The sequence below is a fragment of the Dermacentor silvarum genome, chromosome 8 (genome assembly GCF_013339745.2).
Source record: "Dermacentor silvarum isolate Dsil-2018 chromosome 8, BIME_Dsil_1.4, whole genome shotgun sequence".
NCBI lineage: Eukaryota > Metazoa > Arthropoda > Arachnida > Ixodida > Ixodidae > Dermacentor > Dermacentor silvarum.
In genome coordinates this window covers 5,623,900-5,649,947 of record NC_051161.1, presented here as the reverse complement: position 1 = coordinate 5,649,947, position 26,048 = coordinate 5,623,900, and the positions used below count along the sequence as shown (strand labels likewise).

General features: G+C 46.9%; 1 protein-coding gene across 1 annotated transcript in view; it reads left to right on the top strand.

Moving 5' to 3' along the window:
• Positions 1 to 26,048, top strand: part of LOC119460549 (T-complex protein 1 subunit alpha-like) — a 49,887-nt gene that overhangs the window by 5,510 nt on the left and 18,329 nt on the right. The window contains exons 4-9 of the mRNA XM_037721482.2: positions 1,949 to 2,046; positions 3,056 to 3,166; positions 4,794 to 4,975; positions 8,505 to 8,631; positions 11,129 to 11,304; positions 16,223 to 16,346. Coding sequence (XP_037577410.1) covers positions 1,949 to 2,046; positions 3,056 to 3,166; positions 4,794 to 4,975; positions 8,505 to 8,631; positions 11,129 to 11,304; positions 16,223 to 16,346 — 818 coding nt within the window. The remainder of the gene's footprint in view (positions 1 to 1,948; positions 2,047 to 3,055; positions 3,167 to 4,793; positions 4,976 to 8,504; positions 8,632 to 11,128; positions 11,305 to 16,222; positions 16,347 to 26,048) is intronic.

Below are 26,048 nucleotides of genomic sequence, written 5' to 3'. Positions count from 1 at the left end.
GTGCAGCCGTTGTCATTATGGTGCTCAGTTTGGGGAGCTGCATGCCACTGTACTTGAAGCCTGGATGCAGCTCAGTAAAGGCGGTGCTCCCTGTTCGGTGTCGTCTCTCAGCCGGTTGTCAGGCTCAGAAACCATGCCCCTGAGTCCATGGCGTTTACAAGTTTAGTCTGCCTTCATGAATAGTGAAACAAAAATAGGCATACCACTATGGGGATCAGTTTGTTGTTATTGTCTTTTACAACATTGCAACCGACCACAGCAACTTTGGCCATCATTGCATGTTAAATACAAAGCCCGGAAGCAAAATGGCACCTGCTACGTCAAAGTCATTGCATTGTCGACCTGAAGAAGTTGCCAAGTACAACCCCTGACAAAAGCATTGTAGTTGAAAGTCATGTATAAATTATTCTTTACGTGATAGAAGCTGTTTCAAAGGCTTCAAATTACAGTACACTGTGCAAGCGATGCTGTCGAGAGTATGCACTTCTTAGTCAAATGAGTTCTGGTGAGCAGTGTTACCAAATCAGCAGTTCTCCCACTAAATTTAGTGGGTTTTTGCACTGCTTAGTGGGCTTGTATACTGGGAGGTGGGATTTTCGGCAGTATTTTAAGTCTTGTTAGCTTTTTTTGCGGCGGTTCTTGGTGGTTCTTCATTTTTATTTCTGAAGAGTCGTAAAATTATACTCTTTTCTGAAAAAAATGGTCGCTGTGCGCATATGACGTCACTGAGGTGTCATGGTGCCGAACATCGGAACACGCCCAGCACATTGAAGGGGCCGTTTTCCAGTAGTGCGCCCCTCTAGCAGACCATCTATATCCATGCTGGTGCTTCCCTGGTCAAACGCAGTGGTCAAACGTGTGTTGAGTCAGCTGAACATTATCAAATGTAAACAGACGAACAGAATGTCAACAGAGATGACAAATGCCATCTGAACTGTTCGAGCCGGACTCCGAAGGCTGAGTAAATGCTGCTCAAACTACGAACTGTTCGCAGATGTAGTGCAAAAGATCGGCGCGATGGAGATTTATAGCCGGCCAAATCTTTAGCTAGCTTATGTAAATGCGTTAATTTTTTTATGCTGTCCAGTGCATTACGATGGAACGAACTTGCGAAACGGTAGAGGTTAACTAATGCTCACAAAGCTCGTGAAGATAGCATCGTCATTTGTAAGTTTCTTCCTAATTAAGGTGCTGTTGCACAGAAAGTCGCCGTTCGCGCACGCTAGTTAAAAATTTGATCGGCTGTACGTCGGCCGCGGCACTGAAAGCTTGCCTGGAACCAGCGGCACAAGTGGACAATCGCCCGTTGAGTGCTCGACAAATACGAAGCAGACGACATCTTTCTGTGAATGAAAGTGCCTGCAGTCATCAGCAGTTTCTAGTAAGGAAAGAAAGAAGTGTTTTGTTAAAGTTGAATCCATAGTTTCTAGTCAATAAAGAAATAATTTCGTCTTGGGTAGGAATTCTCGGCGTCTTGGGTACAAATATTGAATTTAGCGGGTTTTGGAGGTTCCTGTTGCTGCGGGTTTCTTATTTTTGAGTTGGCAGCACTGCTGGCGAGCGCATTAAATAGTGACTGACATAAGGTTTATCTGTGTGGTATCACACAAGGCTTTAAAATTTCAGGCATGAGCAAGATTATGTTATTTCCTAGGCCCCTGTGGCACGAGTATTAGTTGGACATTTGGTGGACGTGAGTGCTTAGAAACAATTCAATAAATGTGAATGTTGGTAACTTTCTGCTGTCGCCATTGGTTAATAAATCGGCATCCTGCCTTGTCCTTGCGGGAAAAGTTTTATGCTGCAACCACGAGGGGCTGGTTGTTGTGGCAAATATTTGTATGGGCCTTGGTTGTAATCATTACTCACGCTCAGTTTACAAGTGTTTCGTAGTTGCATATAACAATTTCCATTGGTATTTCATTTTTGTGGTATATTACTGCACCAGGTTCTGATTGCTGCCGAGTTGCTGAAAAATGCAGATGAGCTCGTCAAGTGTAAAATCCACCCGACATCCATCATCAGTGGCTACCGTCTGGCTTGCAAGTGAGTAAAGCTATGTGGGGAAGTCTGCTTTAAAAAGGGCAGCTGAAAACTTGGGTCAAACCATGGAGGAAGGAAACAAAACAGGAGAGGCCCTGACATCACTTTTTTGAAGCCGGAAGTGCAGCCATGTTGGTGTGCCACCTCTCTTTGCGCCTCCAATCAGGGGTTCTGCAGCTCGCCAGAGCAGATGGGCGCGAACTTTGAACTTGCATTGTTACGAGCAGCCGGAAGTGTGTGCTGCCGACGCGCGTCAAAACAAATCTTGCGACACTTCTGTAGCAGGTTTAGTGAAGCAGACGCGCTCCTGTGTTTTTCCGTGGCACGTTGAAGAAGACGACGAAGACCCGCGCCGTGATTGCTTGAGTGTATTTGTTGCTGGCCGACACTCACACTCACAGACCCAACTTTCACACAACACAACTTTCAAGCTTACACACCAAACCCCAAAGTCAGCTTTTCTCGCGAACAAAAGGTGCTGCGGGAAAGACACCGGCGGAAAAATCTTATCGCACTTTTCAGAGACTGAGAGCAGCAGCGAAGCTTCAGGAGCGCGGTTGTCATGGCAACGTTGACATTTGGGGTACCCATCCCAGTGCTCCTTTGCGAAAAACAGCACGTGACTTCCGCCACACCTTCTCCAATACGCTCGTGCTGGCCAGGGCCTCTCCTGGGGTTTCCTTCCTCCATGGGTCAAACGTTGCTTTTTGAGAGTGGTATATTGCAGTATTAAAATAGAAACGAATATACTAGCTGCTTGAGAGTGCATGGATTGTTATCAATATTTGCCACGTAGAAATTGCCTGGAAGTAGCTGTACTTTATGGTGCAAGAGATAACTGCACGCACCACCTGTTATCCCTTGTTAGCATTAAGGAAGTGTTTTAAGCTTGCATACACTATTCTTACCTGGAAAAAGTGTGCAATGCACAACCGGGTGCCTGCTGTTGTGGGTTTTACATTGGACCATAACATCTCGCATGGCACGATGTGCCATTCTTGTAATCCCTCAGAGAGGCTTGCCGGTACATCCAGGAGCACCTGACCACGTCAGTCGAAGAACTGGGCCACGAGAGTGTGGTGAATGCTGCCAAGACAGCCATGTCCTCCAAGCTGATCGGGCCGTATCCTTGCTTGTGGGCCACACCCGTGGGTCTTTGGCTTTGTGCAATTAGTCCAGCAGGATAATCAAAATGCATCACTACAAAGACGAGCATAAATTTACACACCAAATACTGATAACTTGCAACTAGGTGTCCCTGTAGATAATGAGCATCACTTATTACTGGGATTATCTGCTATGCTGTAAAAATATGGCGCAAAAATAATTCTGCACAAGCATTTTAAACATTCCTGCCACTGAGTGATGGTACATTCATTTGTGACTCTCTTCGCTTTTGAATCAATTCATGAGCGAGTAATTACATGTACAATTATTACTCTTGTCAATACCATTTCCAGGTACATTGCTCTTGTGCATTGCCTGGTCTCGCACATCCTCTGTCTATGCTTACAAGCCCTTGCCTCAACGTGTCCCCAATGATTACTAGAGTAGTGGCCTGAACCTGTGCTGTGAAGAAAAACTGTCCATGCTACATCAATGAGGGGGCAGGCATGTCTTGCTTGAAGGGCTTCCTGGTTTATAGTGTGACGAATCTTTTTGTCGGCGTGTTTGCTGGGTGTATTGTTTTGCTCGCTTTATTTCTGGGGATGTCACTTAGCCTCGTACTGCACTTTCCACTGTGGCAGAGCTTATTCTGCTACCTAACATGTAGAGTATGAAAAATATGTGCTCTGCAGGAACAGTGAAATGTCAGCCTCTAATAATTTGTCCAGTGGCATTTTTTTTCGAGTTTGAGCAGATTTTAAAAAAAATCACGTAGAGCACATAGCACAGTTCATCCTGCTCAGGTTGATTTCCTGTGGTGTCATGCAAGCATCTTGCTTTTCCTCTTGCATCACTGAGTAGGGGGGGTTCAATTTGTGCTCCTGCCTCGCTATGCTGATGAAAGCACGGTGCTGGCGACTCACAAACGCACGAGCAAACATTCAGAAATCGAAATGCTTGCACTGTCTCACCCTGAATTGCTAATTGGAAACTTAAACCTTTTCTTCTTTTTTTTCTCATTGAGCCAAAGGAAGAGATGGTATTGACGCATACAGTTGCCTTTGGGCACCTTGCACAGATCTCACAGAAAATATTTTACTCAGTGTAAACGGGCTGCATTCTTGGTCAATCACTTTGAGTGAAACACTTTTGCACAATGTGACGTCTGGTGCAACACCTGACTGGACCATTGGGTGTTCTGTCCACTGGCTTAGCCGATCAGAATCCACTGAAAGAGAAAACCACTCTTGGAAAAACTCAAGTGCACACTCTAGTTGCTTGGGTAAAGGCTCTGCATTTGATTACTAGTACATCTTTCAACAATACCATCCATGGATTTTATCCAAATGTCGAAACACTAAGCTTATTAGATAACAGGCTCATGCCATAACAGCTTACTAAAGTCAGAGATTTCAGTACCAAGATGAATAAAAGGAACAATCAGCTAAAATAATCGACTGGTTGTGTACATTTTCATTCCCTTTAGGATGTATTTATGGCTGCATTCTAGGTCATCAGTGGCAATCAGTATTTCCAAGACATTGGTAGCCCTGATTTTGAGCAGTCGAGGTGTAGGCAGTGACTCGTATTTAAGATCACGTGCACCTCACTCGTGTGCATACTTCCTTGACTGTGTGTCTCAGAGATTCGGACTTCTTTGCAAACATGGTTGTGGATGCGGCCAATGCCATCAAGGTGTCCGATGGCAAGGGGGGCTTCCGCTACCCCATTAAGGCTGTCAATGTTCTGAAGGCACATGGCCGCAGTGCTCGTGAGAGCATGCTTGTTCATGGCTATGCCTTGAACTGCACTGTTGCATCCCAAGGTATGTTTTCTGGCTGTTTTGTTTTACGGTCAGGCCTGTAGGAGTAACACCTGTGCTTACAGTGCCTGTACAGACAGATCTGAATGGTACACTCACGCTTGATCTCAATTTTGAAAAGTCCCATCTAGACTGCACCGAGTGCAATGCTTTAAATTTACGGTTGACTGGAACACTAGTCTAGGTCGCGGAGAATAATGCAAATCCCAGAACTGCTGTCTCAGCCGACGCAGCGCTGACAACGACGTACAGCTTCAATGTTTGGGGTATGAAGTCTTAGCCTTGCAGAATCCTGGCAGCGACCTCTGCACACATTGTGTATACTGAGGTGTACAGTGAATGGCAGCAGTACACATGAAGAAAGCTTGTCAAAAGATTCTCAGCACTAAAGAGAAAGCTCCAGAAAGCAGTGTGGTGCAAATACTTTAATATCACCGAATAAAATTAAATAGTGAATGTTTGAATAATTCGATTCGAGAACGGAATATCTACGACCATATTTACTCGCATAATGAACGAACCCCCCACTTTTCGAATCAAGAAGTCTGTTTTTTCTTTTCCTCGCATAATGATCGCACCCTGAACTTGCTGCCCTGAAGTAGGAGAGACACGGTACGATTTGGCGTCCAGCGGGTACAATTGTATCGGACGCCGAATCGTACAGTGTGTCTCCTACTTTCATTGCGATAGCAATAGGCTTGTGCGAATATTCGAGCGCTTCGAATATTCGAACGAATATTACAGTATTCGAATTCGCTTCGATCCGAATTTAAAATTGCCGATATTTCGAAGTATTCGAGGTGAACGAATATCAAAACTGCGTGCAAGTACTATCAGGAGTTTCGGTTTCGTTAGGCAAGCGGCAGTGCCATTGACATCAGGCCTACATCTTGACGACATCTGGAGCCAAGACAAGCTAAGCCACATTCAGAGCGTTCTCATAGCCATCTTACACGCACGTTCGTCAAGGCTCCCGTTTCATTGTTTGGTTACCGTGTGGCACGCGTGCAGTGAGCAGGTGTTGATCACACTCCACGCGTGAACTTCAGTGTGCATCAGTTACTTCAGTCAAGTGACATGGCCAATGCGTCCACGGGTGCCAACCCGATATGGAACTTTTTTGTAAAGGTCCCGCCTGGCCAAGAAGCTCAGTGTCTGAAGTTCCACTCCATTCTGAAGATGCCAACGGGGACTACGACGACTCTGGCGACACATTTAAAGAGGCACCTAGATGTCTTCGTAACATACGAAAATAAATGTTGTGCGCGGAAAAGCGTGAAGTCTACTGCTAAGCCTCATGTGCAACAGCCTTCAGTTGCTGACCGGTTCAAGACGAAGCTGAAACATACGGGGCCAAAAGCACAGTAAATGACAAAGGCCATTGCCGGATTCATAGTGCGCGGGATGCATTCTTACAGTGTTGTTGAGGAGCTGGGCTTTGTGGCCGTTATGAACGCTGCTATGCCCGAGTACGTTGTGCCGTCGCGTACACAACGTGCAGCGCAGTATCGCTGGCAGCCGCGACGGTGGCCGGCATGTGTGTGCTGAGCGCATTAGGCTGTTTCACTTCCAAAGCTGCAGCGCTTCGCTTTTACTCCAGCGTCGCAGTGCTTCCGGCGTGTGGGCACGAAACATAGAATTAATAAATGTGACTTGTTATGGTCACGTGCATTAAAATAAACTGGCGTGTTAGGCTGGCGCTATAGTGAAGCCATGCGCATTATAATTATGCCATACCTTGAAACAGTTGTGCACCAAAGTGAGTGGAAAGGCCCAAGTTATCATAATTAGGAAAAGAAAAGAGGAAAGGACGAAATGAAAAAAAAAAAAAGCCTTTATTGCAGGCGACTGCAGGAATCTGCAAAAGATATACATCGGGCTTCTTTATCAACTTCGTCAAGACCTTGCCGAAGTGAAGCCACGATGGTTTCCGCAAGAAAATTTTAGCTGCTATTTGAAGTTTAGTACTTGGTAAAGTCACCTCCAGCGGCTTCCATTCTTCGAGAAAGACTGTCGAATAGATGGGTCGCAATGTTAACCGTAGGCACTCCCACTCCTCTTGTATGGCGACCCACAGCGCGTCCTGGGAGTTGCGCTCAAAAGGCCACCGCGAGACTGCCTTCTTCATTTCACACCACATATTTACGCATATGTACATGTCGGCACTTTGGGGAGGCCACTCCAACAGCATCACTCTCTGCTGCTCCAGCAAGCATGTTATTGATTTGGCCATATGGATGGGGCTGTGGTCCTGCTGAAAGTAAGAGGCCATCAGGGAATAGGCACGACGACGCTCTCAATTACATTGCGATACGTGGCAACATTGATGGGGGCACTACATTGTGTCACTATATTGATTCAATGCTGTCGACAGTCATCGTGAGATGGCTACTACCGAATTTTTCGGTCGTTCACATAATTTTCAGCCTCTTTAGGCGTTATCAATTGGTCTCTTGTTGCGGATATACATAGACAGTGTGCTTCTTGGTATGTCATGCTTCTTGATCATTTCGTACTTTGTTGGCTTCTCTTTCTCTCATTAAATTTCCATGTTATCCTTCATAGTTTAAGCACAGTATTTGCCACGCGATGAAGACATGGCAGTACATGCACAGGCAACGTCTGGTCACTCAACAGAAACGTCCCTCAACATGAACTACAAGGCACTAACACAACCAAGAGGATAAAATATGGTGCAACTTATCTAGCTTGTACTTCAACGTGTTATCACTGGCTTTACTCAACAATAAAATATAACAAAAGCATAGACAGCTAGCCACCTATGTGGGTGGCATCGTCAGTTTGTTTTTGTTATATTTTATTGAGTAAAGCCAGTGATAACACGTTGAAGTATGAGTTCCCCTGGCTTTTGGAATGTTATTCCACTTATCTAGCTTGCTTGACTTTTGCGACTGGAACGTTGTCGAAAGTACCACATGGGCCACACACTCCACTGTTGATGTTAATGTGACTAATCATTAGCAAAAATAAATGAAAGAACATGTTGGCCATGATGTCATTCCGGCTTTATTCATCTTTTCCGGCGTATGCAGTCCACAAACACACAGTCTTTGAGATCAGAGGGAGCTGTCACTGGGGCGTGGATCAATGACAGTGGTAATAAGCGTGTCGTATCACCAGTCGCTTAGCTGGGAAAGTGACCACTTTCCTAGCTAAGCTAAGCAAGCCAGGAGCTGGCCATGGTGGCACGCAGTTCGAATTATCCATGCCTGACCCGATTTGCGTGAGAATTAACACGCTACTAATTACGTAGAGTTCTATGGAGTTTGGCTGGACTGTGCCATTTAGTTTGAATTATCCAAAAGTTCATGAAGTGTGACTTTGTGACTTAACAAGCTTTTATTGTACTAGGATGGACAAGAAATTACATCTGCAAGCTAGAATTTTCGTCTGGCTGAGAGGACAGATGTACTATTAGGCCTTTGTTTTATTTTTTATTATTTTTTTTTTTTTTGTATTGGTGGGTTCTTCTGGGTCTGTCCAGCAGTGATGGGTGCCCTCTCTGTTGCAGCTATGACAAAGAAGGTTGCCAATGCCAAGATAGCCTGCTTGGACTTCAGCCTGCAGAAGGCCAAGATGCACATGGGTGTTCAGGTGCTGGTCACCGACCCTGAGAAGCTTGAGGCCATCCGCCAGAGGTGGGTCGGTGCTTTAAAGTGCACTGCATTACTACACTCACCCTGATGTGTTTTATTTGCACTTGACCTCTGCCTGCTTTTCTACATGTCTGTATAATTGTTGACATTTTGTGCGCATTTTGTTTACAGCAGAGGTTCTTATTGAGTTCAGAGTACTGCTAATGGCCCACTTGTGAGGGCATACATGAGGTGGATAGTAAATAAAGTAGTCTTATAGCTACAAATAATTGGAATAACATTGGCAAAGCAAGGACAATTAGAATGAGGAGAAACAAAAATAAATAGTAACATTCATCAAACTAACACTGCATTATATCATACTAACGCTACATTGCATCGGCAGTAGTTATTAAGGAGTTTTAAATATTGCATACCTAAAATTCGGGTACGCAAACAGCCAAGTGTACAGAAGAACACGGCCCTGCACCTAATGTGCACCCAGTTTTTATGAATCCACAGAGAAAAACAATGGGCATTTAAAAATATATTACCGCACCTGACATGGTCCACTGATCCTTGTGGCGTTCCTTTGTTGGGTAGCCGAAATTAATCACTGCAGGAGGTTGCAAACGCCTACTGTTGCTGTTCGGTGTGTCAAAAAGCTGCTGATGTAGTTACAGATCCGGGCTCCGCAGCCTGTATCTTCAAGGTTGCGGAGGATGGCTTCGTGGCTTACGTTGTCGAATGCGCCCTTTACGTCGATCGCCAGGATTGATGATTTGTGTCTTTGATCAAGGTAGTCGAGCAGGTCTTCCTTGAGGAGCAGGAGTACGTCCTGCGTGGAAAAATGCTGTTGGAATCTGAACATGGTGTACGGCAAGTATCCATTGTCCTTGAGGTATGGCGTTCACTGGTCGTGCACCATGCGCTCGAGGAGTTTGCCCATGCAGGACATGAGGGAGATGGGACGGAGGTTTTCGATGCGAAGGGGTTTGTTGGGTTTGGGGATCATGGTGGACCTCCGAATGCTTCCATGCTGCTGGTAGGTCCCCCTTTTCCCAGCAGTCGTTGTAGTACTGGAGCAGTGCTGTTGCGGCCGATTGCGGGAGGTTGCGTAGAAGCTCATTAGTGATTCTGTTGCTAGTGAGTTTGGCTAAGGCTGCGTGGAGCTCTGCTTGCGTGAATGGTCAATCAAGGTCTGGGTTTGGTGCGCCGTCGTACGCCTTGCCACTCGTCGACGAAGTGGGCTTGTCGCTTCTAAATTTCTGCTGAAGTTCATGAAGGAGATCGTGCTCTGATCCAGCGTGGTTGTGGATGTCAGTAGAAAGCTAAAAAAATATACTTTTAAAGATATGTTTCATGAACACCTGTTAGACCGTTATATGTAACATAATGTGAAACAGTTTACTGAAAAGTGCAGCAAATTCTTAAATATATGGAATGTTTCTACTTTAATTGTCTATAGTGTGTGAAAGTTCGAATGTTAGAGCTTCTAAAGGGCATGGGCTGCAAGAAAATGTTTTCTGTTTAGTAGAAACATCCTTTTTCTAAAAAATATTGGGCAAAACTCTACAGCCTGCTGGACTGGCAGCAGCCAACCTCCACGGTGTCCTGTATGAAATGTCACTCCTTAAACTGCATTCTAGACTGTGCAGAAAGTTCATAAAAGCATGACGCTTGTAGGTCGCCTATGATTTATCATTTTCAGTGATCGTGGTAGGAATTAATGTTCATTGTCATTACTCTTAGATAGTCCTTTATTGCTGCAGGCCACGTGGGGTCCTTTGTGCAGTCGAGTGCATTTGATATCCCATGACGACTCTGCAATAATCACAAATGGTATTTGGCCCATGCCTAGGCCAACCACTTCACCAGCTTGAAATGAAACGGTGAAAAGCTGAAAATATGTGACGCAGTTTCATTGCCACTAGCTTAGCACATAGCTTCTTCTTGAATGAGTTTTTTTTTTTTTCATGGAAGTGACACGTTGTCACCATCTTGTGCTAAGAAAAAAATAGCAAAAACTTCTTCTGTTGCCATCTTGTAAGGACACTAGCATTGACACTGACAGTAGGCTGTGAACACAGTTTCGGTTTTGCATCCAATTGTAACGTGCTGCAAGCAGTTTTCAGACACATTTTGACCGAATAAACTATGCACATTGGATTCTGGTAATTATATTATCATTATGTGCTGTCATTTTCTCTTGGAACTGTTGAGGGTAGGGCATAAGCGTTTTGAATAGGGGCGTGCTAAAACCAAATAGTAGATTTCGAATTGAATATGAAATCGAATCAAGAAAAAAAAAAGCTGAATGTCATATTGAATATCAAACAGATTTTTTTACCTAAAATGATAGCCCAGGCTTTTTAGCTGTGCTATCCAGAAGGACTTTTATGCAACATGTGCTAATTTATTCATACTGCTAAAACGATGGCACCTTTGGCGAAACAATGTTTGGCTGCAGTTAAGAGTTAGTAAATATAAAAATTCAGCTGTATATCTGGAGAGAAGATAGGCACTCTTGAACAAAGCTTGTCTGTTGCGATTTCTGCAGAGAAATGGACATCACCAAAGAACGTATCTCCAAGATCTTGGGTGCTGGCGCCAATGTAATCTTGGTCACAGGAGGTATCGATGACTTGTGCCTCAAGTACTTTGTGGAGGCTGGAGCCATGGCTGTACGCCGTTGCAAGAAGCAGGATCTTCGACGCATTGCAAAAGCCACTGGAGGTACTGCAGTCAAGCTGCATTTTCGTGCGCTCAGTAACTTGCATTTTCTACCTCCTGTCTTGAGCACAGACACGAGATTTACTTGGAATGCAGTGTGATCGGTAGTATTGCCAGTATTGTCTTAGCATAATATATGTTAGGGGAAAGTGTATCGCTTTGCCACACAACACCTCTGCATCCTGCACAATGCTTGGATTGGTGCATAGCATAAAATCTCTTTTATTTCTTGTCTGTTTGTTTAGACTTCTCCATCTGCTGCCACTTAATGCATTGCCAGAATACTATACAGTTAAGGACCGATAATTTGGACTTTATGGGGAACGTAAATAAGTCCGAACTATCGAATGTTCAAAATAACGAATGTGCCCAAAAACAAAGATAATTTTATTTACGTTTTAATACCCCTGTGCAAGAAAGAAGTCGATTCATTGCTGCACACACTTCCACTTACGTGCAACCAAGTACGCCTATATTTCTGCCTGTTTTCTGTTGTCGCCGTACGCTGATGCAAGAACTGCCTTTGCAGTCCAAAGGCAGTCCTTGCACGGCAAGTCAGATCTGCAGGGCACATCATCATCCAAGTTGGAGTCGCTGTTTGACGGTGGAGAACTTCTGCAAAGTCTTCAAATGTAACGGCAGCAGGAATCGGCACACTGCAGCCTAGCAGGTCATCAATGATGTCCGCATTTGAGCTCATTGTGGTAGGCAGCAGTTCAGGCTCTTCGCAACAATTGCGGAGTCAGGGTCATTTGGACTGCGACTCGAGGCTCATTTGGAGTCAGACTGTAAGTGTTCGTGTCATTTGACGCGGCCTGGCGATAACTGCACGAGAACGACTTCTTGGAGCCAGCAGAATGCTGTCTGGAACGCCAACTAAACAAACAGAATGGTGAGAGCAGGCCATGCGCTGGGATGCCGGAATAGGATGTGATGATTGCGATGATGATGTGACCTCACAGTTCAGGCAAAGCCTCCAAGATCAGCATTCGTAATTTAATCTGAGGCGTAGTGCTGCGACCGAGACAAGGCCTCAGGGATTGCTGTTTTATGTGCAGTCTCTGAGGCCATACTTGATGTCTCGTATCTCTGAGGCCACAGTTTGTGTCTCATTGAGGTAGCCAGAGGAGATGATGGCGGCAGAATCCGCGCACTCTACAGTCATGGACTGAGTCCGGATAATCGAATATAGAGCTGGCAGCTGTCCGAAATATTGGTTGTCTTTAGACATTGAGTCCACGGGGCTATTGGCGGTGCCGTGAAGCTGTCCGGATTATCAGTGTCTGATTTAACGGTCGGCGACTGTAGAATCGTCGCTTGTTACGAGCTGCGATAATCCAGCAATAGTCTGTTATATCTGAAGTTTATTCTATCCAAAATTATTCTCGCGGTATCTTGTGAAAATCCGAAACTTCACATATATCGCAGTCTAACCTGTAAGCAAACGAAAAGAGGGGGAAAAAATTAATAAGTAACTTGAAATAAATAACTAGATTAATGGGCGAGTTTCCGTGGTAATCGTACAGCCAAGTGGCACGGCGTCTTTCTGTCCCCCATTTTATGGACGCTGACTAATGGCAGTTTCCCCTTACCGTGGCATAGTACACCTGCACAACAGCAAGATTAACGGCCAGCACAGTGGAGGGGAGCCAGCCGGCCGGCCAGCTTTGCTGGACCAACCACTCGGCCCTAGTGCATCGGCGCCACCGGTGAACGACGGCTACAGTTTGTTCTTCATACAAAACAGTGGCCAGTAGTACGAGCCAATGTCTTAATCTTACCTTTCGTGACAAGCGACGACCACTGCCAAATCTGTCTATAGTATGAATGAGAGCCATGCTACGAGGCAAGTTCAATTTGGAGCCCGCGTCTGGCATGCGAGACAGCTCAACTGCATCACGCATCTCGTAGCCTGGACGCCGCAAATAGCAGCATATCTTTTTTTTTTGTGTGTGCTTTTTGTGATGGGAAATTGAGCTTTCTCCAAACGTTGCATTTTGCATTCATCAACAGTTGTTTTTGAAACACCGCATGGTGCAGCTTCACTTCGAAGTTGGTCAAGCTTAGTGGCACCTTCGGTGGCAGCGATCCGCTTGCATAGTCAACACAAAAACACACTTTCCCGGCGGAGCATTGTGTGGAGCAAGAAACTTGCCGCTAGTGTATTTGTTCCTTAAGAAAATTTTTTTTCAAATTCCGCACGTAGCCAAAAATAGTTGCGTGCAGTGCACTGCTGCATGCACCCATCACCGCAGCAAAGTACATTGTGTTTACACCATCTAGACAAAATTTGCCCCAAAATTTGTCTGTTGTAGCCGATAGTCCGTTATAGCCATGTCAGTTGAAAGTGGAATTGGTTACATTGATAATATAGGCAGACCGAATTAAAGGGGGTGGCTACATTCGGATACCAACTTTTTTGTTTATTTTGCTATCTTAATGAAATTTTCAGGATATACTCATAGCAAAAGCATTAGTAGAACTACAATATTTCATGTAGTTATGTTCACTGGTTCTCAAGTTACAGCAATATGTCAGAATGGTGCACATGCTTTTCTCATTCCATGCCTGGAGAATTTTCAAAAGGTGCTGGAACTGTGCATTTCACTATGATGATTCCCAGATGGATACCTCAGGGCAAGACAGAGCCCTTTTTTTAAATTTCCTTGCTGAAAAATTTTAGCAAACCACCGAATTTAGTATTGGTGATTACAATTTTATCAATCAAATTTTGATTAAATATCACAAATCACAGACACAATATATAAAAAAAAATGACCCGCCGTGGTTGCTCAGTGGCTATGGTGTTGGGCTGCTGAGCACGAGGTCGCGGGATCGAATCCCGGCCACGGCAGCCGCATTTCGATGGGGGCAAAATGCGAAAACACCCGTGTACTTAGATTTAGGTGCACGTTAAAGAACCCCAGGTGGTCCAAATTTCCGGAGTCCTCCACTACGGTGTGCCTCATAATCAGATCATGTTTTTGGCACATAAAACTCCATAATTAAATTTTTTAAATAAATGGGCTTGTCTTGCCCTCAGAAATTTATTCACATACACAATAAAAGAAAACACCTGGAAATCTGATGAGCGGTTACAGAGATATGGCTGGAATAAGCAGCCTCACCAGCCAAAAAAGTCATGTTGAGAAAATGAGGTCTGAAAATTTTGAGCACATATATTGGTCTAAAATGACCCTGCAGCGTAACTGGAGGTGTCCTTAGGCACTCTCTTCCTTTGCCGCCTTTCCACCTTCTCTTGAGATTGCTTCTTGGCCTTTTTCAACATTTTTCCCCTTCACTTGCAGCGGTGGCACCTTCAGGATCGCGCTCCATTGCTTGAAATTTCCGCTCCGTCGCTGGCATAGCACCAAGTCCTCATTGCACAGCAGCGCGCTTTTTATCCGCCACCTATTTCTCCTCACACGTCGGGAAACGTGTTTGCAAGTGCAAAGTGGACGACGTGATCGCACTGTCAGAGGAAGATGAAAGATAGGATGTGGAAGCGGCTGTCGATGAGCACGAGACACCAGGCGCACTCGTCACGACAAATTCTTGCGCCGGTCGGAGCAGGAGTCACGATGCTAGAAGCGTCGACGCAACCACTCTCTTGCATAGATATAGCAAAATTTGCCCCACAGGAACCATCGGTGCGATCATCGTCGGCGCGCAGGCGAGCTTCATAGAACGCTTCCGTGCACCGAACGCGTGAAGCGTCTCGAGTTTCATTGGCCGACATCGTGACTGACCGCACAACAACCGGCAGGCTGAACGCAACAACGGTCTCGTAAAGACTGTTGAAAATGGTCTCGTAAAGACGCTAGAAACTTGTAGAATATGCGGACGGTTGCAAAGATAGACGATAGCGAGCGGAACACACAAAGCACGCCGGCTATGGAGGAGCCGAAGCAGACGACGACCGGATGCATTATGCAGGAGACCACCACTTCTCCTAATTTTCAGCTGCGGAAAACTTGAAAGCTCTCGCTAGCCTTCCAAAAATGAGCGATTTGCGCCTCTACCACGCCGCTGCCATGGGCGGTGGGGAAAAAAAAAAGTGCAAGAATGCATGAATAAAACAACACCAAAATAGCGACGCTCGGTGGAGCGGTGGAGAAATGGCGTTCGCGCCAAGTTGGGGTATTTTTGAGCGCTCGCTTGCCGCTCGAGGGCTGCCGTGGCTTGTTATAAACTTTATTTGAAATAGTTTCGCGATGAATTAGACGTTGATATTTACAGAAATGGTAGTTTCTAAGACCTACTGCCCAAATATGTGGTTTTCCAAAAATAGACTTTTTCGCAATTTTTCGGTTTTCAAAGGCCCCCCCTTAAGTGAGAAGAATAGTTGGTTATATCCAAAAGTATGTTGAATGCGGATCTGTTGTAACAGGCTTTGACTGTATCCATAACTTAAAAGCAATCTATATATTATGGGGTTTTACGTGCCAAAACCACGATCCAATTATGAGGCACGCCGTAGTGGGGGACTCCGGAAATTTTGACCACCTGGGGTTCTTTAACGTGCACCTAATTAAAGAGCAATCTGTTGAGTTCTACAAGCAGTTTTATATGGTTGCACATTGGGCTTGCTGGTACCTCATACTAAAGGCTTTAGGCAATGTGTGCCCGACACAGATACATACACGACATTACCTTCAATGTCTTTATTTCTGGGAAGAGAGCTACGTGTACCCCTTAACGGATGCATCACAGAACATTTACCCAGAGCCAACTGACAACAGCAAAATTGCAACCTCCATGAGACCCATAGTTTGATAGTGACTAGCATAGCCCCACTGATCCTCACTCCAGTCCTGGATAATGCAGTGGTCAGAGGACAATTTGAGCCAAGGAGCCTAATGCTCTACCTTTGCTCCATGCTGCTGCATTCAGCACTTTGAATCTTATTTCTATTGTTCAGCTCAGCTGCTGGTCAGCTTGGCCAACATGGAAGGTGAGGAGTCCTTTGATGCGAGTATGCTGGGAGAGGCGGAAGAAGTGGTTCAAGAGAAGATTTGCGACGACGAGCTGATTTTGATCAAGAAGTGAGTATGTGGCACTGGCCATGGATAGATAGATTAATCTGCTCCTTTTTTCCCACTGTTGGCCTCTCTGCTGGCTTGTGTTGGATCTTCTTGATTTCATTGTTCTTGTTAACCCCTTCAGGCAATGTGTGCTCGCAATTGTGCATGCCAACATATATACTGCATCAAAAGCAATAGCACTGATAAACATAATGGTATTTAATACATGCTGCATACATCTTGAAACACTTGGACTTCCACTACAAGTTTAAATACAGTTAAACCTGCTTATAACGAACCTTCATATAACGAATTCCTGGATATAACGAAGTTTTTCTATTCCCCGCTGTTACTCCATAGAAGCACATGTATTTGAGACCTCTACGTAACGAAGTGGCAGCGGGAGACCCCCCTCGAAATAACAAATTTTCCCCGCCGTCAGCCTAGAAATTTCGCCCCAAATTTGGCATTTTTGTGCGAGCAGCAACTGGAAGCACCTTCTCCGCCGCGACGGAATGCGAAGCGTGCGTGCGAGCGTGTGCGAGGCGGGCTGGCATCCCTCGACCCGGCGATCTCGCCGCCGCGGGCATGACCTCTCCTGCTCCCTTCATTCAAACCTGATCCTGCGCTTGCTGCAGCTGGCCTAGCCCGCCAAGCTGGCACTCTCCTTTTCCAGTTGATGTTGCCGACGCGCTGGCAAACGCTGTGACACATCGCACTCGATGAGCGTGTACACGCGCTGTCAAACGCTGGCAGCGTGTGGAAGCGCTGCTGCAGAAGCGAGCGAAGTCGTGCTGTTGTCTATCGGTTCAACGCAAACTGAGCGCCGAGAACACACAGCACACATAAAGCTACGAGCCGCCGACGCACCTATACTGCCTAGACCATGGGTTCTCAAAGTGGGTTCCGCGGAACCTACGGGTTCCGCAGGCCCCTGCTCGGGGTTCCGCGAGCCACTGATAAATTTTCCCTGGTCCCGCTCTCGACAAGTGTCTAAAACGGCGAACACGAGGTGCGCTTGATCCAAAGAACCTCCATTACCCATGCCCGAGTGTCAAAAAGCACGTCACAGTGCGTAACAGCAACGCGCGAACTGCGCAATAAATACGCAACCAGCTTGTAGCCACCCAACCTCTGAGACCGGGCAGCGCGCCTAAGCTTTCGCACTTGAATCTCGGAGGCCGTAGCTTACCACCATGCGTCTATCTCCTATTAGGAGATAGGGTAGGTGCCGATAGAGTGCGCACTGACCTATACGTTAGAGGAAAAATTAAAAAAAAAAAAACGCTGAGCACCGCAAATGCGCGCCGCAGGAGAGCAAGAACAGCGTAGCGTCCAACTGAAACGAAGCGGCGCAGTCCGCATCGCCGTGGTCCTCAGGGGCAATCGTACGCGGCACGTGACTGACAGCAACGCCGAAGCGCTTCGTGCCTAATTGTGCCTTTAAAGCCTTTATTCTTGGGTTTATTGGCGCGCGTAACACCGCGCTGGCGGCTAGCCGCGTGCCTCCGTAAGTGCGTAGTCGCTATCTCTGATCGCGTCGATAACCTCCGCAGTTTCGTCCGCAGCGGTTGCGGCAAATAGTAGTTTCGTTTTCACTCGATGCACGCGTCGGCTGCGTGCCTTCACAACTGCGTAGTCGCCTCCCATGGCAGCGTCGATAGCGACCGCAGTTTCGTCCGCACGTCTTGCAGCGAAAGGTAGTTTTGTTTTGACTTGGTGCGTGTGTCAGCCGCCTGCCTTCTGAACCGCAAGGTCGCCGTCCATGATCGCGTCGATAGCGGCTGCGGTTTCGTCCGCAGCGGTTGCGGCAAGCAGTAGTTTCGCATTGACTCAGTGCAAACTTGTTGGTTCTTTATTCTATGGTGCAAAGCTGTCGAAGATAAAAAGCACCGGCTACATCGCGATGGACGGACAATTTTTTGCCGAGCACCTGAGTGGCGAAAAAATAATCGGGATGTGCGCCCGTTGGTGCGATGCGCGTCTCGGATGAAAACGCGCGCCGCGAAGGATGTCGCGAGGCCTTCGCCGCTGCTAGCGCTAATCAGTCATGAGATGAAGAGAATTTCAGCTTCCGCACTGGTCTTGTGCTAAATAGAAACAAGATTTGACGATTCATAGAGTAAATAAAAGCGTGTTGACGTAGTGAAGCATTGTTTGTTTTCTTGATACCCTCGACAATTCGACATTCGGTGAATTCGGGGGGGGGGGGGGGGGGGGTTCCTTGGCACTTTATGGAGCTTAGTAGGGTTCCCTGGGAAGAACGTACTTGAGAACCCCTGGCCTAGACTTTGCCCCAACGCAAATCGCTTTCAAGATACGGCCCGCGCGACCGCGCGCCGCCACGCAGTACGCAGTTGATGCCAGAGTACAGTACAACGCCGCCCGCTATCCCACCCCTCGCTCCCTCGCCGGTGCCTCGAGTGCAACGAAAAAAGGCGCGCTTCCTCCGTGCTTTTCTTTCTTGCACGCGCGAGATTTAGACGCGGTCGTCTGCTCCCCTCGCACGTTTTCAGTCGCACATACATCATACAGCGTGCGGCGACTGCGTTATCCCCCTTGGACTTCATACAGAACATCTATGAGCCAAAACCAATTTTAGGGCCAGAACGCGTCATAGACACCATCTTTAGATAGCAAATACGGATCTCAAGGGCTATACTTTTGCTGGCGGAAACTGAAAATACGTCATAGTTGGCGCCCCCGGCACATTGGGCAGTCAAGCCACCAAGTCAAGCGACATGAAAAGTCAAAACAGCCGCTCGGGCCGGCACCGGGTGGCAGTTTTCAACGTATGATGCGGGAACGATCCCATAGTTGCGACGCAACAGCGGGGTTACCAATGCATTGTGTTCTATGGGAGCTGTGCCGGGACCGGCCGAAAACGCAGCACCTGGGAAAGTAACAGCGAGGCTAACTATAACACTATACGACGCCACGGCGCCATCGTGATGCTCGCTCTTCATTTCCGATGCTCCGCGCTTGTGCGAAACGACACGCGTCCACGCATCCAGTACCTGGTGTGACATTGCAAGGATGAGTGCTTCGACGAAAATGGAAAAGAAGTTTTTCGAGAATTTCTCAATTTCGTTATATCCAGGTTTAACTGTAATACAATCAACACTCGTTGCAACAGGGTGTAAGAACCCAGCAAAAAACTTTCTTATATCTAAAGTATGTTCTATCCAGAATTAAAGCCGCGGTATGTTGTGGAATAGTTGGAACTTTGCATATGCCACTGTCTCACGCAAAGGCAATTGCAGGAACAATGAAAACATTGGAACTAAAACATATAATAGGCAGAGAGCTTTATACACTAATTGTATGACCACGCAGCAGTGAGCCTTGCTGTCTGCCGTTTTCCAGACACTGGTTGCCAAAATATGGCAGTTTCCCCCCACTAGAGCATATACTAAATGGCCAGATTAACAGCTGCCACAACAGCAGGGAGCCGGGTGGCCAGCTGTTCAGCCTGAGCGCGTCACTGCCGCCAGTGACATAAACATCAGCTATAGTTCGCACAGATGAATGGTCAGTTGAATAAACAGATGTCTTAATTTTATCTTTTGTGTGCGGGGTGTCTCAAGTGTGCCCTTGGGACAAAGGACACAGTGCACAGTACAGTTGAGACCTCTTGTGCCATACCATATTGTTGCTGTTATTACCCGCACGAAAAATTTAAAAAAGTAAGTTTAGCCAAACAGTTGAAGCATTGATTGTGATAGTGAATTATTAAATAGCTACAGTACCACCTCGTTAATTCGACCATTGTTAATTCAGGAAATCGGATAATTCGGACTTGTCCTCTGGTCCCGGCAGGCGTATGCATTATTCAATGCAATCAAACTCATTAGTAATTTAATTCGGACAATTTTCGGAGCTCGGCGAGTGAGGAGCGCGACAAATGTGCGATGCAAAAGAGCAAAAATGGCACATGCATTCAAGTCATTAGCGGAAATCGTATATGAATGACAGCAACACCGGAACGCTTTGTGCCTATTTGTGACTTTAACCCTTTGCGGTCTGTTGTCGGACCCTGCCCGACAACACAACACGGCTGTAGCGGTCAGCTGTAGGGCACCGCCCGAAAAGGGCGTTCGGGGGTTAAAGTTCGCGGTTTTTCTCACTGCAATTCATGCGCATTCTTTGTATACATGATGTGCCATCTCTTGAGGGATAAATAAACTTTGTTTGTTGAAGTTTACTTCTCTTTGCATTAGGTTGCAGCACAATGTTCAGCACAGCTTCTGGTACCAGAGCGTTCTCACTTGCGCGCAGAACAGCACGTTCGCGCGGTTCGCTGAGAAGCATGACCACTTTTTCATCGCGTGCGTTTTACGGTGGCGCATTTAGTGAAAGCTTCTAGAGGTTTCCATTGTCAGTGGCTTTATTTTGAGGAGCACACAGCTGCAGAATCATGGTAATAAAGAACAGCGACACCTGCTGTACCGCCGCAACCTCTTCCAATAGCTGGTGGGTGACGTGAGGGCTAGAGCCAAAAAACGGGGCCCGTCTGCGCGGAAGGATTGCGAGGAAAGGCTAGATGGGAGGAGCCAATTCATCTACAAGCTCCTAGGCGGAAATAGGCTGCTCAAATATCGGTATAGGAGTTGCCTGCAGAATGCAAAATAAAAAATAAATATCCTATGAGTTTTTCGTCCACAGTTTGTAGTTTTCATCGCGGCGCTATAAACTGGCAAAATAGTTTCGGACCGGGACAGCCGGAAAGTGGGTAAAGGTTTCTGGGGACTGCAAAGGGTTAAAGCCTTTATTTTTGTGTTTACCACCACGTTGGCCGCATGCTTTCATAATTGCGTAATCGCCATCCACGATCGCGTCGATGATGGCTAAGGTTTCTTCGCAGCGGTTGCGACAAACAGCATTTTCTTTTTGACTCGGTACGCGTGTCGGCCGCTTGCTTAAAAAACTTCGTAGTCGCCATTCATGATCGCGCTGATAGCGACTGCGGTTTCCACCGTAGTGTTTACAGTGAACGGTAGTTTCGTTCCGACTCGCGTTCGTCGGACACATGCCTTCAGCACCGCAAAGTCTGCGTTCGTAATCCCGTCGATAGCGGCCGCCGTTTCCTCCGCAGCGGTTGCAGCAAACAGTTGTTTCGTTTTGATTCGGTGCAAAGCTGTCAAGGATGAAGAGCATCGACTACATTGTGATTGGCAGACGATCTGTTGGCGATCAGCTCACGGGTGAAAAAATTGCGGGGTAGGACAAAGCATGTCACGCATGAAGGCATGCACCGCGACCCTGCCGCGAAGGAAGTCGTGAGGCCCCGATCACCGCTGCGAGAGCCAATAAGCCGCGGGATAAGAATTGCAGCTTCTGCACTGCTTTTGTGCAAAATAGCAACATGATTTGCTCATTCATTCACTAAATAAAAGCGTGTTGACGTAGTAAGCATTTGCCGATTGTTTTCTGGATAGCCTCAATAATTCAACATTCGGTTAATTCGGACATATTCGTCGGTCCCGTGAAATCCGACTGAATGAGGTTTTACTGTAGACAAAGTAAGGTTAGCCGTTTTATCAGCTGCATAAGTTGCTGTAAACATTCGCATACTAAGTAAATTAACAAGGACATTGTCACCTGCGCACAGGCAAACATAAACACATCTCACTCAATAACCACGAACAGCGAGTGCCTAGGCGTCTGAAGCCTTGGTGAGGGAAGCCAGCTAAGAAAGGAGCTCAACGCGATGCTGAGCTCCTATAAGGCCGGTCGCTAAAATCTATTGATGGTGACGATGACCTATGGATAAGGCAGTAATGGCAATTTACACTCATGTTACATCCACTGATGAATGTTCCGATCACAGCTTATGTTCTACTGGAGAAATTTTATGGTGCCACCACAACACTGCAAAAGTCAATGGCGAACCCAAGCCAAAGATGCCACTACAACTTGCCAAAGGTGTGGCAGTAGCGATGCTGCCAGTCTACACTCGTCTGTCCTAGAGAAGTCTGCTCCAGCGATACCAGCGAGGAAAGACTCGTAACTGAAACGAAAACCTTCACTCCGTGATTTGGAGTTCGGTGTCCAAATAACACCATGCTTCACTTTTTGCTGTGCAAGCTACTGTTGCAGAAGCGATCCTACATTTCAACACTGAGAATTTGCATGCATCCACTGCAATTTTACAGCAGCTAAATATGATCTAACAAGCAGTGGCTGCCAGAAGGCAAGGGAGAAGGATCACGGTCAAAGTGCCCACTCCAACGAGATTTAATTGGTTTTGTTTCAATACAGATGCCTTGAAACGTTTTTCCTTGAATTCTCAAAACAACAATTTTGACATATTTGTAATTTGAGAAAAAACGGCTTTTCTATTTTAGCTATGCTAATAATTTTTTTTTTCTACCTATGAGGTAAATGCATTGACACTGTGCTAAGCTCACTAAGCACAAAGGTCTTCTTTTTTTCCTCCTGCATTTCTTGTCACGGACATCTTAACTGCCTTGCTGGAGGCGGATGCCTGGGGGGTATTCTGTAAAAGTCCACCTAGTGGACTGTCCAATTCGGCTTCAGTAGCACAAGCTAGAAGGAGACTGGCTGCCTCCTTCTCACTTGTGCTGCTGGAGCCAATCGCGACAGCCGAAGTGGGCAGTCCACTAGGTGCGCTCTTACAGAATACCCCCCCAGAACACCAGAACTATTCAAAACGCAAGCGCATGTAAACAACACCGTCCAGAAAAGGCAGGCCATATGGTATCTTGTGGGCACGGAGGTTACATTTCTCGGCATGTGTAAAGCCTGCAGAAAGAAGAGGCGCACGCTGAAGGGAGTAAGAGACGTGCCTGTGTTGCTAGGCGACACTTGTCTGGGCAGAGCACGCGCTTGCAAAACCTGATGCTTGGTCGCCTCCGAAACAAAAGTCCCTTTTTCTCCTCCTGCGCTGTCTCGGGTTTTCCGAGCCAATGCACTACAGCATGTGCTTTCTGCACTGTGGTGTCGTGTGGTCAGCTAGTTTACTGCTCCGATTGCCATGAAGAATCCCCAGATTTCGCAATATCAATTAGTATCGAGGCGTTGTTAACATGACAAGGAAACTGAATAACAATCATTATTGTGAAAAGTTCAGTATTCTGAAGTTCGTAGTACTGAAATACTTTTACATTGAAACTGTAAGCAGTTAGCAGGGGATTTCTGAAATGTTTGTTTTTGTGGTGTTCGTAGGAACGAGATTTCAGTGTACAGTCGCCGACCGTTTATTCGGACTCAACGGGAACCGTGAAAAAATCCGAATAATCGAGAGTCCGAAAAAAGGGATTCGCCAGAAAAGAGTACCTTTATGGTCCCAGTGGACGGAAAAAATTGTCAATGCGCGACTGTACAGATGCACGCTTACACGCGATCAGGTCAGCCTTATTTCTGACAGTGTCTGGCTATCGCGTCTTGTAATTGCCGCGTCTCGTCGGCGCAGATGGCACGGGAGGCGTCGGAGCCATTTCGCACTACGCGACGACTGGACGAGAACGAACAAGCAAATCAGGCCTAACGTGACTAAGCAAAAGAGCGAGACTTGAAAGGTAGCTGTTAACAAGGCCTAGGTCACGTAACAACTGACAACGCATAGGCCGAGCCAACGCCTCCTCTAGAAAGATGCCTGCGGCGTCGCTCGCTCACCCATTGTAGCCGTCACGCCTTGAGTTGCGGTCGGTTGTCGAGCGATGGCGCCAGCATCTACCCTATCTCCGCAGGGTGTTGGGGTGGTGCGGTGCCACGGCGGTAGCAGCGTCGGCGGCCATGCGGTGGTGTGCGCATGCGCGCATGTGTGTTGCAAGCGATCACCGCTACGATCGCTAGCTTCTACCTCGAGTGGAAAGGAGGAAAAGGGGAAAGGTAAGGGCAGCAGGTTTTTGGCGCACGCGGCAGGCATCTTTCTAGAGGAGGCGTTGGCCGAGCACACTGGGTTGGCTTGGCCTGGCCTGCTGTTTGGCCACGGTATACAATCAATGGATACTGGACTGGCTAAATCCGAAACACGACAACCAATAGGTGCAACCAACAAAAGTATAGCCTTCGAGATCGGCAACTGACACTTGTAGGTGCTGCGTGGATTTAGACACCAGCAATCCAACCATAGCAAGCGCGCCCTTTCAGTGCTGGCAACCTAGCAAAATGTAAACATCGCGGCCAGCTTGTCGTGAACGTATCGTGGCGTTCGACATCGCATCTGACCAGGCCGCCGGAGTCCGAAAAATCGAACGGCGCGCTGTAGAGCGTCCGAACTATCGGTCGTGGTTATACATTACTGCAATGGGACGAGTGGCGGTGCCGCGAAGGTGTCCGAATAAACGAGCATGTCCGAATTTTCAGCGTCCGAATAAACGGTCGGCGACTGTATTGGCCAAGTCCAAACAGCAGTATGCAACTAGATAATCCCAAAGAAAACCAACACTACTCAAGGCCAATGCCATGTGCAAGCACAATACAACCTTGTATTGCCTTTGTGATGCTCGCCTTTGTGACGTATCGATCATGATTATAAGGCGAGGGTGCAACTCAGGAAAAGAACTTGAGTGTGCACACCAACATAAGGCGATACAGAGTAGCCGACGGATTATCGAGATTCGGTGGGGATCGCCTGAAATACTGCATTACTAACACAGCCAAAATGCAAAATGCCGACCTTGAAGTAGGGGGGAGGCTTCAACACATGAAGTGCAGGTTACAGTGCAGTCCACTAATAACGATATCAAGAACGAAAAATCTGATCATTATAACCGATCGCTATATCTGGACTGCCGTTGAAAAGAAAGAAAAACCTGCTGAATATATTGTCGACACTGGTGGAGGTGCTGGAGCCTTGAACCTCATGCGTTCAACCCCTATAAGGCCTCGTACACCCAGTCCGGAAGCTCCACTTCTCGTCACGACTCCAGTCCATCGATTCAGTCGGCGCCTGCTCGGCCTGAGCCCGGAATTCCCTCCCGTTGCGCCTCCCACCAGCATGGCTGTTCCCAACACCATCGGCCACTCTTCCTTCTTCTCAGACGGCGCCGAGCATTTCCCTCTTGATCAGGGCTGTGCGACCTCTGTTTCTGACGTTGCGACAATATCTTTTGTAGTTCCGAAACCAAATTTGCCACTTTCAATAAAAAATGACGTAGAAAGTAGGCTGGCAAAAATGTTTTTTTATACTTCTAAATAGCGTTTCAATCGTTAATCGCTGAAATAGTCAGACATCCGCACTTGCTTTCGCGGACGTTTTAGGTTCACAACCGCGGTGTGCATCGCGTCCAGCTGCTGTGTGATCACTGGCAGCTATAATTTACCATGCATGAAATCAATCAGTGACTCGATCGACGACATTGCACTTTGGTTGAACATCAGGGTCGGTGTCAAATACGGGCCATTGTCAATCTCGTCACTGCTGCTGCTGTTGTCACCTCCGTCGCACAATGCCACCGTCTGTTGCCACAACGATCTCTTCGCAGAACGAGGCAGCACTATCTGTACTCAGAAACTCCTCCATCGAAGCACCACCTATTTCACTGTCAGTAGCGACGTGCTCCCAGAGTTTAGTAATGTCAGCGGCTTCCACCGTGTTAGTTTCACCCTTGGGGGTTTCGTCCTGGTGCACAAAGCCCACCTTTTTCGTTTAACGGCATGGCCACTACTTCTAGCCTTAATGATCATGGCGTTCGCAGTTTTCATAATCGCCAATATCATCGACTGCACGAGCTCGTACTTCGAGTCTTGCAAAAT